The 15,624-nt window shown below is 46.2% G+C and overlaps 1 protein-coding gene across 1 annotated transcript in view; it reads right to left on the bottom strand.

Annotated features, from left to right (window-relative positions):
- FEZ1 (fasciculation and elongation protein zeta 1) overlaps positions 1–15,624 on the bottom strand; it is a 39,731-nt gene that overhangs the window by 8,458 nt on the left and 15,649 nt on the right. Inside the window, exons 4-6 of the mRNA XM_037038247.1 lie at positions 5,741–5,824; positions 3,686–3,854; positions 321–592 (exon numbers count right to left, since the gene is read on the bottom strand). Of these exons, the coding sequence (XP_036894142.1) occupies positions 321–592; positions 3,686–3,854; positions 5,741–5,824 (525 nt within the window). The remainder of the gene's footprint in view (positions 1–320; positions 593–3,685; positions 3,855–5,740; positions 5,825–15,624) is intronic.

The following is a 15,624-nucleotide window of genomic DNA, read 5'->3' as shown; positions in this document are numbered from 1 at the left end:
AGCTCAGCAAGCAGCAGGCGTTCTGACCCCGAGTCCTAAATATCTTCACCCCAATTTTCTAAGGTCTTGACTAAGAGAACACATTCAATGATTTTCTCGTGTTTACCCCTGTCTCCTCCAGTTAGACCTGAGTCCTCTGGAGAGGAGAGGAGACAGGTGGCCTCTTCTCCCTCTTTGCACCCCACTGTCCACCACAGTGTCCTGCCCCGTCACTGCTCAGCACAGGCCTATCTCTGAGTCTGCTGCAGGGCTGGAGGTGGGACCTGAAGCTCTGACGTCACGCAGCCAGGCTTCCGGCTGCGGCTGCGGGGCTCAAGTACCTTGAGAGGCATCTGGCTCCCCTTCTCCACGCGGCTGCTTTGCAGGCTCAGCCCTTTCTCTTTCCGCCTCTTTTTCATCAGCTCTCGCTGCTCCTTCTGCTTGTTCTGGACCTCAATGAGCACCGTGATGAAAGAGTTCTTCACTTCCTTCTCGAATTCCAGCTCATCCCGGTGGGCCAGCTGTTGCACCAGCTCCTCCGAGAAGTCTCGGATGGCACCTTCCACCTGGTCCAGCAGCTCGGCCAGCTCAGAGCCAGACATGTGCCTCAGTCCTGCGGGGAAGACCGCCCACAGGTGACACCTGCATTCAGGCCAGAGCCCCTGCAGAGGGTCCCGGGGGCACGGCCTCTTGAGGTGGGACCGCCACTCTGGGGGAGACCCCTTCCATCTCCTCAAAGGGCCAGGAAAGACCTTCACAATTTAGGGGCAAGCCGGGAAGGGCAGGGCCAGTATGTTGTCTGCAGAGAAGAACATCACTCTCAGGGAAACAAAGAAGGAAGAGGACACAGCCCCCAAGGAAGCCCGTGGACTCCGCCCACAAAAAAAGTACGTGGGCAGACACGTGGTTCCCTGATCCCTTGCTTGGTCTTGCACATTTCCCTGTTTGTGTGATATCGCATTCTTCCTGTGAAATGGATCGGGAATTGGCAGTGGTGGGAGGGGATGCTACGAGGAGCTTTTGGCACTGGTGCTGAAGAGGAACGGAGGGTGGTACTTATTCCCCAGAACTGATCAGGAGCAAAACAAGCATAGCAATGGGAGGCCTTCTTTGTGCCTGTCGTCCGGTGCGACAGTGCCTGCAGTCAAAAGTGTGTGCAACACACGGGAGACTGGCAACTCGGAGTGGAAAATGGGCCCTAACGGGTTGAGTGGTCTACTACCATTAGAAAACGGAGAGGGAACCTGAGATCATGAGAGATGGGTGATTTTATTTAAAATTTAAAAATATGTTTATTGATTTTACAGAGAGAGGAAGGAAAAGAGAGAGGGGGGAAAAACCCATCAATCTGAGAAACATCAATTGGTCGCCTCCCAGAGGCAGCCTGACTGGAGATCAAACTGGTAACCTTTTGGTGTATGGGATGATGCTCCAACCAACTGAGCTCTATTGGAAAGGGCAAGATAACTTCATTTTAAATTCTTATCCCGTAAGACTTCTTCATCTCAAATGGATTCAAACCTTGGTCAGGTGGCTTAGTTGGTTGGAGCGTCGTCCTGTACACCAAAAGGTTGCAGGTTCGATCCTTGGTTGAGGCCCTGTGGGAGGCAACCAATGTATGTTTCTTCTCACATCAATGTCTATCTGCTATCTGTCTGTCTCTTTCTCTCTCCCTCTCTCTGTCACTCAAATCACTAGATATATCCTTGGGTGAGGATTTAAAACAAAATGGACTCAGAGAGCAAATGTACCCTTTTTTAACGGCATCTTTTGTTTCTGCCTCGGAATCTCGATTTCCTCTTCCTTTTTGTTTCTACTTTGCCCGGATACTTGCTGACTTGGTCCAACTTCCCCCTTTATTTTGTTCTGTGGCGCCGTCCGCCTCCTTCTGCTTTGCCATTTCACTCTGCATTTCAGCTGTTCTCATGAGCCTTCTGCTGACTGTGTCTATGTTTGGGACCTTTGTATGGCTGAGAATGGCCTGACCGGGGCAGCTGTGAGTGCGGAGTCGCAGCCAAGTCCACTCCATCACTCTGCACAGGCTCCTCCCGAGTGTCACCGCCCTGCCTCCGCTCCTCGCTGCCAGAGTCTCATTTCCCCTGCCCAATTCAGGTCACGCCTCTTTCTCCCCTGCTATTCTAATCCCTGTTTGGATCTGTGTGTCCTGACCCAACCCACCTTCTCCCTCCATTATTCCTCCATTGTTCCTAAGTCCCCACCACCAGCATCCCCCACCCGCATCCAAAGGAGTTATTCCCAGGGAAGAGGCCCCTCCTGCAGCAAGAATGACATCATCCCTGTAGGGGATGGGGGAGAAGAATGACATCAATCTGTAGATTGATGGATTTTATACTCAACTTTGTCCTTGCTGTGTTACATGTTTTCATTCCATTTTTTCATCCCCACCCAAGGACATCTTTTTCCATTGCTTTTAGAGAGAGAGGAAGAGGTGGGGGGAGAGAGAGACAGACATCATTGTGAGGGAGAGACATCGACAGGTTGCCTCTCATATGTGTCCCATCTGAGGATCAAATCCACAACCTGGTTGTGTGCCCTGACTGGGAACTGAACCCACGACCTTTCAATCTACCAGATGATGCGCCAAGCAATGGAGCCACACTGGCTAGGGCCTTTTCATTTCATTCTTCATCCACCTGTTTGTTTGTACGATCATAATTACCACAAATCTGTGTCAGGGAATCAATACGATACACAGATTAAGAGTCAGGACACTGGAGTTAACCTACCTGGCCTCAAATTTGGCTCCCACCCGTCTGACTCGTCTGTGGTATACGGAGAAATGCAAAGTCACAGTAAGAGGCTTGCTTTTCCCTGTTGAAAATAAAGGAGGAGACTTTCCCCCTCCCTGACTTCCCTGTTCTCCCAGAATTTCTCTCTCTGTCCTCTTCAAGTGAATGTCAGTCATTTTAATGGCCAGATAAGCCTCTCGCCAGTCTCTGGGCTCAGAAATGTTTCCTCAAGAATTGGGGAATTGCTCTGAAAAGCAATCTTCGAGGAGGATAATGGGACCTTTGTTGTCACCTGACTCCAAATTGCAAACCTTAATTAGTGTAATGGATTCAGCCACTTGGCTCTCCATAAGAGTGAGGTTTCTTTCTGGTCCCGCAGTCCCTTTGCGGGTGGCTCATGGCCTACGTCATGTTCTAACTTAATGCTTCTTCAGTGAGAAAATTGTTTTCTTTCTTCCTGCTTCCATGGAAAGGCTTTCTGAGTGAAAGGAGATTTTGCTTGTAATCACATTTTTGCAACAGTGGCCTTGCAAAGATTGCTTAACTCTCAGAACACGCAGCTCAACCCGAATGGGGTTGGTGCGCGGATGAAAGGAGATTGTGTGCAGGAAGTCTTGGAACAGGGTGGCTGATAGAGAGCTCTCCAGAAACATGAGCCATTATTACTGCCTTTTGTAGGGTTACTTTCATTGATTTTTATAGTGGCATCGTTTTGAATAATGGGTTCAGAATTCTTCTACCTACTCTGCTTTAGTCTTACTCTTTGCTTAGTTCTACCATTTTGATTTGCTCAACTGCCTTTTTATTTCTGAAAATGCTACCCTCTGCCTGATGCCCTGTAAGAAAGATGTTGCCAACTCCCCAGGTGTGAGGTTCTATTGGCCACCTGTGAAGTGCGTGCACAGTCCTGGCCCCAGCAGGGGTCATCCTCGGCAGGCCTGCCCCCAAGCCCTCACCTTCGTAGGACCAGTTGTTGTTGAAGGTCTGGGTCAAGGCCTGCATCTCCTGCAGGAGGACCGAGTCAGCCTGGGAGGAAGTTTCGCCCCCATCCTCCTCTTCCAGAACCTCCTCTTCCTCCTCAGGGTCTGGCGAGTTTTGCATCATCTCCTCGATTTCTTCAATTACCTGAAGAAGGTACAGGAGAGACCACTGACTGTGTCCTCTGCTGGAGGGACATTTGGGCTTGAATTTCAATCAGAGAAGGACATGGCTCATTTGCTGTCTGTAAAATTCCTAAAGCCATGTTGTTACTTAATAAATATTAAATAATAATAAAAATAGATCTGACCCAAGGCTTACACCCACTCTTTCTTTTAGGCAAAGCTTCTTCCAAGAACAGTGTTTAGGTGAGAGCTTTATTGGAGATAAACAGCTCTTTCAGGAAATGCAACAGAGCTGTTGGAAGGGAACGTTGACTTCAATTTGCTGAGCACTTTGCTTCTAAGTGGGAAAGTGTTTTATCCACCCAGCGTTCACACCACACTCAGTCCATTCGTGGTCACAATGCGTGTGACTGGGGGGAAACAACAACGAAGTGTTCCTGTCACGACTCCAGAGGCGGAGGTTTTTGACAGAGAGGGAAATGGCCATTTGTCCAAAATTCTAGGCAGGAACTAAAGCTGCCTGGCAACAAGTGAAAATCAAGATAATAAAGTAATAAAGTGTAGGGTCTGGAGAACAGAAAATAGGTAAGAAATCCCCTCTAATCTACACTCTCGGTGGAAGGACAGCTCCTGGAAGTGAGAGTAAAATTAGATGATGATCAAGAGGAATAAGGGTGACAGACTTTGTACATTAATTGTTTACACAAAAAGGAAGCCGACTAAGTCCTTCTGAAAGGGCTCCGTAGATGAGACCGGTCACAGCGGTGACCCGATCTCTGCAGTTGCCTGTTCCTGATGCTGACAGACTCCGGTTCCAAGGCCACCGGACTGAGGTCTTTGAAGTGGGTTCCTTCACGTTAGGCTGAAGCAGAGATAAGAAGACGTATGGTCCCCTCCTTTAGCATAACTGCCGTTTTACTTCCCAACCTTCTCCTCTCTAGTCATCAATTTAAGGGACATGCAATCTTCAACCCCTGAAAGCCATTCATAGAAGGCAAGCAAGTGGCAGCCCCCTTTGTAAATTGTATGGCTGAGTCCCTTTCTCTCAGAGCAGTTACCACTGAATTGTGTCCCTGAGCTGTCTTGCTCCAAAAACTCACAAAAATAACTGTTCACCCCTGTCCTTTTCAACCTGGTTCCCTTCAATCTCTGGACCCTCACCTATTTATATCCCACTTTTTACCACAAACACAAAAGCATTCCTTCTACTGAAAAGCTTTCTGGCATCCAAAGCTCCCAACGGAGCCTTTTCAGAATTACTCTGTGAGAAAACGTGCGTGGTGCCTACTCAGAACAGCCATCCACAGCTGTTGACTAAAAGGTTCAATGAGAAACCCAGAGACCCAATATTCTTCTCCTCCAGGAATAAATTATTAAAGCCCAAAATATAACTAACTCAATCACATGTGAAGCACTATACCTTTTTTATTTTTATCTTTTGACAAACAAAGAAAGACAAGTGTCTCTAAGCCTGCTTTTGAAAGGCTCGGAATTCTCAGTGTTCTCTGAAACGTGAGCAAATACCCAGCACACGAAAGCCTCCATGACCACGTCTGTTGGTGGAAGAACAGGGGCGTGGCCCCTGTTTTGCAGTCCGCACTCTGGGCTCAATGAATTTCAATGAAGCTTATCAGGAAGCAAAGTCAGCAAACACCGGCCAGCCCCTGGCTGTTACCAAACGCAGAGCGCCCCCCTAGCCAAGTGGCAGAAATTGGGTTCCCTCCTATCCACAGCAGCTGCACACACTGCGGCATAAAGAGAAATGAAATCCCTTCCGAAAGACACTCCAGGTCATCCGCGCATTTTTCTTCTGCCGTCATGGGATGTGATAGTGTATTCTCTTAAAGTTTTTCTCTATCAAAAAAAAAAAACGGGAAAAAATCCCAAGAACCAAGGAGCTGCTCCTACCTGATCTGCTGTGAGAAGGGGCTCCTCGTTGATGCCGGAGTCATGCTCACTCTTCTCGTTGAATTCTTCCTCTTGGTCATGGATCTGGGGTGGGGGGATGGAATTCTGTTGACCATCAGCAGAACTAGGGTTCCCCGTAGTCTCTAGAACAGATGACACTGCCCGAGAGGCCACGCTAGCCACCCACTGGGTAAGAAAGGAGTCTGGCCCTGGCTGGTGCGGCTCAGCAGATTGAGCATCGGTCCACACATGGAGAGGTCACGGTTCAACGCCCAGTCGCGGCACAGGCCTGGTTTGCAGGCGAGGTCCCCAGTTGGGGGTGTGCGGAAGGCAACCAGTGGATGTTTCTCTCCCTCTCTTTTTCCCTCCCACCCCTCTCTCTAAAAATAAATAAGTGAAATCTTTTTTTTAAAAGGGAGTGTGAAGACGCCCCAGAGTCCTGTCCAACCTCACATGTGCCCCCAGCACACTGCACGCCCCACTGAGTGCGGCTCGCTCAGCAAAAGACAACGAGGGGTGAGCGGCCAGCGCCAGTCTGACTCAGAAGGAGCGGCACTGTTCTTTCCCCCAGAGGCGGGCTGCCCTTGTGTGAACAGGAATCTTCTGGAGGGGAATGATTCTGGAACCAACTCCTGCAGCAAAGACAGACTTCTTTGTACAAGGAGTTTCCATCTCAGGGTTTGTTTCCAGAATTTACCTCATTAGGCATTTTAAGGGGGGGGCTGCTCCAGTGCAGAGAGCCCTGTTTTTAGAGTTTGGTGAAGTGTTGTCCCACTGCTGGAACCTGGGGTGTCCCAGCTGATGGAGGACAAATGAATCCATCTGGGACACGGAACAGCTGGACCACATGAACCAGAGGACAAACTACCCAACAAAAACTGTCAAACATTTGCCCTGTGGTTCTGAAACTCCGTAATCCCAAGTAAGATTCTGAAGTTCACAACCATCAGGATTCTAGATGTCGGTGCCCACTGAGGCATTCACAGGTTATCTGGCTTTACCACCCACATCCCAAACAGCCATAGTCTGGCATGTATGTTCAAATCTGGAAAAAATAAGCCACTAAATCACCTAACAAGCTGCCTGTCTCCAGAGATCCAATTGGAACGTCATGTAGGTGCAAAGTAGACATGTAGACACAAAATGTCTTCAGGAAATCTTTCTGCAGAGCCCACTTTTCCTCTGCTCACCAGTGGCTGGCATGCCCCTCCGCCTCTTCCCTGGGGCCACGCATTCCTATTCTAACCGAAGACACCAAGTTCCACCCCAAGCAGCCGTGCCAGAAGCCGTCTGCCCTCAGAAACGTCTTCCCTCTTCAATGAGCTCCACCTTGGCAGACTCCGCTAACAAAACACATACCTTCTGTCTCCATTTGCTCAAAACCAGGACTATGTCATAAAAAATTGATCAAATATATATTAAATGCCATCTGCGCTCAACCTGGAGAAGGGGCAGGATGGGGAGGTAATGGGACCGTTTGGGGGGCTATGTGCCAGGTGGTGACATCCATCTCTGCTGTCGAGCCCAGATGCTCCTCTCTCTGCCAAGTTCACCGCCTGGGGTACCACCCAGCTGCCCAGCTCCCCGCCATGCAGAACAAAACTCCCGGCGCCACAGCCTGTTCACGGCTGCACTCTTAGGGCAGAACGTTTTTAGGGCCAGAAAGTCCTGGGGTAGAAGATGGCTCATCCTGTTTTCTGTTTGGATTATTTTTTGCATTAGCATCTGAGAGCAGGGTTAAGTCTATAACTGGATTTTTAAAATATTAAGTCTATTTTAAACACAGAGGGTTCACATTTTCCAAAACGTGGCCAATTTTAGAGGGTTTACATCACTGATTGTTAACACGGTGTCTTTCAACCACACCCTCTCCCTTCCAGAGGGCCCCCCTTGGTGTCCCTGGTGGAAGGCAGGCGGGGGGCTTTTAGATACATCTTCTCGCTGCTCAAATGTTATAGGCCGGGGCATGAATGACTCTTAGTCAGAGCTTTCCCCTCTCTCCTTCTCTGGCACAAAGCCTAGATTCGGATTTGTCAGGCTTGTGTTACAAGAGATTGGAAAACCAACTGCAAGCTTGTGAACGCTACCTAGAGTTCCTAGCATTATGGGAGTGTACCTACCCCATATTTTCCCAGACCTCAGAAGCCTTACACTAAACATAAAATCAAATAAAAGGAGAAGCGCCCTGGCTGGTGTAGCTCAGTGGATTGAGCGCGGGCCTGCGACTCAGACGATCGCGGTTAGATTCTCAGTCAGGGCACATGCCTGGGTTGCAGGCCAGTTCCCTGCAGGCCAACTCCCAGCAGAGGACCCTCAAAAGGCAACCATACATTGATGTTTCTCTCCCTCTCTCCTTCCCTTCCCCTCTAAAGATAAATAAATAAAATATTTAAAAATAATAAATAAATAAAAGGAGAAGCATGCACAACATATTCGCCAGGAAGCCCAGTTTCTCTTCTACATGCGGCTTACCCCCTCCTTTTGTCTGCCTTTACCACGCACACTCCGTCCCTGGCCTCCCCTCCTAATTCTCTCGCCTGCGTCTCTCTCTGGGCCCCCGCCCCCACTGTCTCTCAGTCCTGCCCGACTCTCTTCTGCTTCAGCAGGTGCTGTCACTTCTCAACAAGCCCTCTCTCCTCACAATGTCACCTACAGACCCCCACTTGCCTTCTGTGATCAGGACAATGTCATATGCAATGTCAAAATTAGATGATGATCAAGAGGAATAAGGGTGACAGACTTTGTACATTAATTGTTTACACAAAAAGGAAGCCGACTAAGTCCTTCTGAAAGGGCTCTGTAGATGAGACTGGTCACAGCAGTGACCCGATCTCTGCAGTTGCCTGTTCCTGATACTGACAGACTCCGGTTCCAAGGCCACCGGACTGAGGTCTTTGAAGTGGGTTCCTTCACGTTAGGCTGAAGCAGAGATAAGAAGACAGTAGGAAGGGGTAGGGGTAGGTAAAGCTGGAAGAGAACTAACAGGGAGAAAGAGATTTTCAAAAAATGACGGCACTTACGTATATGATGAATAAGATATGATTGACAGATACGCTGATAGACGGTAGCTAGATAGGTGGATAAGCACTGTGTGCCTGGAAGGCGATATGAATACGCTCACTCCTAATATACGACCGAGGCACAGAAATAGCCACGAGGAGTTCCATTAGCCTGTCGTGTGATGATGGGGAGGCGGTGGCAATGGGAAGGCCACGGTCAAAAATGATCTGCAGGCCAGGTCATCGCGGCCTGAATGTCTCTGTAGACACAGACTGCAAGCTGTTGCCATACTGCCCATGTAAACTACGGCTCTTTCAAGAAGAATTGTCCTTCCAGCTTGTCTTCTTTCTAGAACGGATCAAAGAAGACCTAGAGCCAGAGAAAGAGTCTGGCCATACTCTCCAGCGAGCTGTTCCTTCCTCGTGCTTTTGGTAAAGAGTGTGGCTTTAGGCCTTGTCACGTGGTGCCTGCGACACCACTAATCTCACTGCAGGGTCCTCTGAGTGCGGCTTAAAGTTACAGCGAGTCCCGCCCTGGCCGGGTGGCTCAGCCAGTGGGAGCATTGTCCTGTGCACCGGAAGGTGATAGGTTCGATTTGCAGTCAGCGCACAGCAGGGTTTCGAGTCTGACCCCTGGTTGGGGGACGTATGGGAAACAACCCATCCATCTATCTCGCGTGGGTGTCCCTCTCTCTTTCTTTCTCCCTCTCTCTGCCAAATCAATGGACATGTCTTCAGGTAAGGATTAAAAATATATAAAATAAAATAAAGGAAAGGGAAAGTACAGTGAGTCCTTGTGTTCACTATGACCACTAACCAGGTCCTTTGCTGACGCATTCCAAATTACTGCGTCCGTAGACAGAAGGGACTGTCTGCGGCACAGTGCTTTCCTCCCCTCGCCACGCCTGTTCACAGGAGCGGTTGCCTTCTTGACCAAAATTAAGAGAACAAAGATATACTTTCACCTCCGGTCAGAAAGTAGAAAACATTTAGAAAGTCACCCACATGTACCCAGCCCAAAGGAAAAGCTACCACATCCCTTTGGGGCTATGAGCTGTCGGGAAATGCCCATGTGCGGGGTAGTCAATGCCCCTGGGTCCCCACAGTGAGACGCACAGAGCACCGCCAACAGCGAGCAGCCGGCAAATAGATGCTGAAAGAATTAATGAACAAATGAAAAGGACACGACTTCGGGGTAGCACTACCGCCTCCTGTACTCAGCCCCACCTCTACGGGTGACCGAGCTGCTCGGTCACCTGGGAAACAGAAAGATGTAACCAATGACCCTGAACTTCCACGCCCTCTTGTCCAAGACAGCCGCCATCTCCTGTTCATGAAAGTCACAGGGAAAAGAGACCATCTTTTATATCACAGTCAGAATCAGAATGAGCTAATTAATTTTAAAAAAACAATAAAAGTAAAGATTGTGAATCGTAATAACAATACACATAAACATACATGATTGAAACATATTATTTTGACCTAAAAATATAAATGTGAAAAAATAAAAATGCATTTATTTATTCACCAAGCTCCTAGATGAGGCCAAGACATCTCCCACGATAGGCCTCTGAATAGAGAGTTTCACCTTCTCTCCTGCATCATCCCCATGATAACACAATTTTAAATGGCTTCCATTTCTGCTTTCATAGTAGAAGGAAGGAACATGGGACACGGAGCACACACATTTATCTCCTCGTCCTCCTGAGACCCTCTGTAAGGAAGAGCAAAGGGGTCAAAAAAAGAGTGTCCCACAGGGACAAAACAAACTGAAGAAGAGACAGGAAGAGCAAAAGAGGTCCCGGAGAGCAGACGCTGACCTACCCACCCAGAGAGAGTTAGAGTTTAAACCCTGTGTGGGAAGCTGCCCAAGGTACATGGATTCGCAATGAAGACCCTGAAAGGCTCAGGACTGGGGATTTCAGGGAGCTGTGGGAGGTGGCTGAAAAGGATCTGTCGGGATTTTTCATCGGGATTTTTCATCGGGAGCGGTGAGACGCCAGGTCTCTTCTCTCTTCCTTTGTGGAAAGGCCACTACCATCCTCTCCCTCTCAAAAGCACTGGAGATTTCGCCCTGGTCGAGGGGCTCAGTTGGAGCGTTGTCCCATCCACCAAAGGGCTGCGGGTTGGATCCCTGGTCAGGGTGCATACCGGAGGCAGCCGATGGATGGATGTTTCTCTCCCACACCTTTCTCTCCCCACTCCCCTCTTCCTCTCTCTCCAAAATCAAGAAACATATCCTCAGGGAGGATTTTCTTTTAAAAAGCACCAGAAATTTCACTCTGGGAAGGTTGAACTAGGGACGCTCTGGACTCAGAGACACTAGTCCCATGAAGGTAGGGGTGAGGGATCTTACCCAAAGGGGCGGGATTGAGTAAAAATCTGCCTACTCACCACACACGCCCAGCCTCCTGCCCTGACTAGTGTCCAACGACACCAGCACGCAGGCTTATTCTCTTCGGCCAAGACTTTGGACGACTGCACCTTGTAGCCAGCGCACTTCTGGGACACGGTCTAAGAAAAAGGGCCTGCAGATACATGCCGGTATTGGGGGTCCCCAAACGAAATGACCGGCTAGCTTCTGGCAGATCACCGTGCAGGTGTTCGAGCAGGAGGCAAGCCCCGCCCCGCCAAAAGAGTTCAGCCTTCTGACTCCACCTTTAAATAGGAAAAGATGTCCAGGGATTGTCAGCCATTGGAGGACAGTTCCCGATGGGAGAGACAGGAGCAAAACCAAATTATAGCGAAGGAAAATCAAAAGCAATAACGGCTCCCGCACTTTGCCCTCCCCTCTTTTCTCCCTGCCTTTCTCTCTCCTGAGCTCCAAGGGCCCTTCTTCTGCCTCTATTACTGGTCTCCTGAGCCTACACAGCCCAGCTGGCTCACTTCTACTACCACCTCTGTGACTTTCTAAATGAACTTTCTCTGATAATTTGGGGGGGGGAGCAATACAGTTGGCAGAAGAAATCCCTTCCCATCGTCACTCCCCTCAGAGGGATGGCAAGAAAACACTGCTTCCTTGACACAGGAAAGAGCTCTTAGAAATGAAAAATGTGATAGCAAATGTCAACGTAGAGTAGACTTGAGAAGGTCAAGAAGTCACCTAGAGAGTAAAATAAAAGAAGGAGATGAAACATGAAAAGGAAAAAAATCAGGATATTTTTCCATTCAACTCTTGAATTAAAGGAATTTCAACAAGTGGAAACAGAAGAGATGGCCTCACTAACCACGGGAGGGGAACTGGTCCCCGACTTACCCCTCCTGCCGTGAACGGCTATAAATCTGGGCCGAATCTATGAGCCAATTGTTTGCCGGCCCTGGACCCTGGCAGTACAAGGCTGTGGTCCCTGACAGAGGAAGAAAACATGAAGTCAATGAAAGCTGAGAGAATCTGCCATCCTGTGGCCTTACACTGCAAAAAATACTACGGGGAGTTTTTTGACCTGAAAGGAAATGGTGGAAAATCAGATCTCCAGGAACAAATATAAAAATACTGAAAATGGTGAGTATGTGGGTAAATGTCTAAAATTCCCCTGAGCCCCTGGTGCCACTTGAGGACGTGGGCAAAAGCAGGCCTTTCCCGGAACCCAGACAGCTGGCCCCTGGGCTCCATGTCCAGCTTCTGTACCTGTAAGAAATAAATTTCTGTTGTGTGAAAACTGCCCACTTTGTCGTATTTTGTCGTAGCAGCACAAACAAAGAGCCCTATTGTTTCTTGAAGTTTAAAATATAATCTAAAGTCCTATCTTAACAAGCTTAAAACATGAAAGGCAAAGTAAGTCCCTAGTAAATACAAAGAAGAAAATTATAAGTTAAGGGAAGACATTTCCAAACTAGAAAATGAACAATAGAGAAGAAAAGGGGTTCTTCACAAAGATGAGTAAAAGTGATAAATGCTTGTACGGACTGATGAGAGGGAGGGGTGAAGGAGAGAGAGAGAAAAAAACACAAGTTAACAATCTCTGTAATAAAAGGGGCATCACCATTGATCCTACTGACTGTAAAAAACTAAGGGAACAGCATGAACAACTATGGTGAAACATTCAATGACGGATTCAATGAACACATTTCTTAAAAAGTAAAATTTAACAGAAAGCAACCCGGGAAGAAACGGAAAGTCTGAATAGAACTATATTTATTAAAGAATTGTACCTGTAATCAAAAACCTTCCCCAGAAAAAGCCCCCAGTCCAGCTGGTTTGACTGGTGTGGTCTATGAAAGATTTAAGAAAGAAATAATACCAAACTAGCACAATTCTTTCAGAAAATAGAGGAAGAAAAAGTCCCAATATACAAACTATACAGTCCCAGTATTTAACACAATCACAGCTGAATTTCTAGCATGCCTCTTTGTAGAAATTGATCAGCCGATTTCAAATTTTATATAGAAATACAAAGGATCTATAAAATAGCCAAAACGATTTTGAAAAAAAAGAACAATGCTGGAAAACATACTAATTTAGGTCAAGACTTATTATAAAACTGGAGTAATAAATCCAGCATGATGTTGACATAAAAATATACATATATTTTTATGTGTATTTGACAATGACACAGACTAGAGAATTCAGAAACAGAGCCACACGTATGTGGCCAATTGATTTTCAAAAGAGTTGCTAAGATAATTCAATAGGTAAAGGATCCTGTTTTCAATGAATGGTACTAGAACAATGGGTAGCCACACATACACACCCACTCACAGACCATGGCTAGTTACCCCACACCATATTCAAAACCTAACTTGAAATGGATCATAAACCCTATGACAGCTAAAACTACAAAACTTCTAAAACACTTAAGAAAAAAATCTCAGTGATGTTGGGTTTGGCCATATCTGAAATACTACACAAGAAGCACGCGCTATAAAGAGGGGGAAAATCAATAAATTGGACTTCATCACATTTAAATAACATTTGATCTTTAAAAGATAATGTTAATAAAGATAAAAGGCAACCCATGGGTAAGAAGACAATATGCATAAAACATACATCAGACAAAGGACTTATATCTAGAATACATGTGTTAAATTAATTAAACAAGGATATTAGACTGAAGAGGCTTTACTGCCTCAGTGGCCTGTTAAGCAAACCTGAACCTAAATCTCTAATGCCTCAAGGTTAAAAATTCAAACCACAGCCCTGGCTGGTGTAGCTCAGTGGATTGAGCATGGGCCTGTGAACCAAAGGATCGCAGTTTGATTCCCAGTCAGGGCACATGCCTGGGTTGCAGGCCAGCTCCTAGCAGGGGACGCACAAGAGGCAACCATACACTGATACTTCTCTTCTTCCCTTTCCCTCTAAAAATAAATACATAAAATCTTTAAAAAAAAGAATTCAAACCACAGTACAACCAATCACAACCAACCAACTAGGCTTTCCCAAATAGTACAGCCACTTAAGCAAACTATAGCCAATCAAATAACTTCTTTCCTCTGCTTCCATCTCTTCTCTGCAAAAGTCTTTTTTCCTACCTCATGTCGGAGGAATACTCCCAACCATTTCTGGTTTGCCACTGCCCAATTTGAATTGATTTTTGCTCAAATAATTCATAAATTTACTATGCTTCATTTTTTTTACCTTTTAACATAGGAGTTCTAACAACTGAATAATAAGAACACAAACAAACCAAAAAGAAAATGGGCAAGAGATTTGAACAGGCACTTCTCCAAAGAAGAAGACACACTTGTAAATAAACACATGAAAAGATGTTCAGTATCATATGTTACTAGAGAAATGCAAATTAAAACCAAAAGAAGATACTGCTGTATACCTACTCTAATGTTGAAAACTAAAAAGGCTGTTCATAAGGAGCATTGATGGGGTTGTGAAATGACTGGAGCTCTCAAACTGCAAAACACTCTGGCGGTTTCTTAAAGAGCGAAACATGCACTTCACCAGGTAACCCAGACATCCTACTCACAGGTTTTTACCCAAGAAAAACGGAGACATATGCCCACAAAAAGGTTTACGCAAGATTTTTCATAGTAGCTTCATTTCCAATGTTTAAAAACTGGAAACCACCTAGATGCCCATCAATAAGTAAATGAATAAGCAAAATTATAGTATTATATATACATATATAATAGAATAGTGCTAAGCAATGAAAAATGAACTGTTGATACATAAAATAAAATGGACAAATATCTAAATAATTATACTGAGTTTTAAAAACCAGCCCAGAAAAGAAAGACTACATGCTGCATGATTCCCTTTATATAAAACTCTAAATATTTTATTTATTTATCTTTAGAGGGGAAGGGAAGGAGAGAAATATCAATGTATGGTTGCCTCTCTTGAGTCCCCTGCTGGGGACTGGCCTGCAACCCAGGTATGTGCCCTGACTGGGAATCGAACCGCGATCGTGTGGTTTGCAGGCCCATGCTCAATCCACTGAGCTACACCAGCCAGGCCTTTATATAAAACTCTAGAAAGTATAAACCCATCTTTAGCGACAGAAACAGGTCTCCTGGAGGTTGGGGGATGAATGGGAAAGTGACAGATGTGCTCAATATCTTGATTATGGTGACGGTTTCACTGATGTATACACACATCAAAACTAATCAAAATGCACACTTTAATAAGTGTCATTCATTTTACACCAATTATCCCTCAACAAAGCTGCGAGAAGAAAAAGAAAACCAAAAAGTAAAATAACATAAAATAACAATACATCATGACCACGCTGGGTTTATCTCAAGAATGCAAGTTTGACTTAATATTTGAAAATCAACTCACATATTTCATCACATTAACATAATGAAGGAGAAAATGATATATTCATCTCAATCGACACAGAAAACAGAAATAATTACTCTTCAGAGAAATAACACAAGAAAACATTCTACAATATAGTCACGGGCTTCCAGGTTAAAAGGGGCCACCGAATT

The sequence above is a fragment of the Sturnira hondurensis genome, unplaced genomic scaffold (assembly GCF_014824575.4).
Source record: "Sturnira hondurensis isolate 20B ecotype Veracruz unplaced genomic scaffold, ASM1482457v3 Scaffold0024152, whole genome shotgun sequence".
Lineage (NCBI taxonomy): Eukaryota > Metazoa > Chordata > Mammalia > Chiroptera > Phyllostomidae > Sturnira > Sturnira hondurensis.
This window is presented reverse-complemented; position numbering and strand designations above follow the sequence as displayed.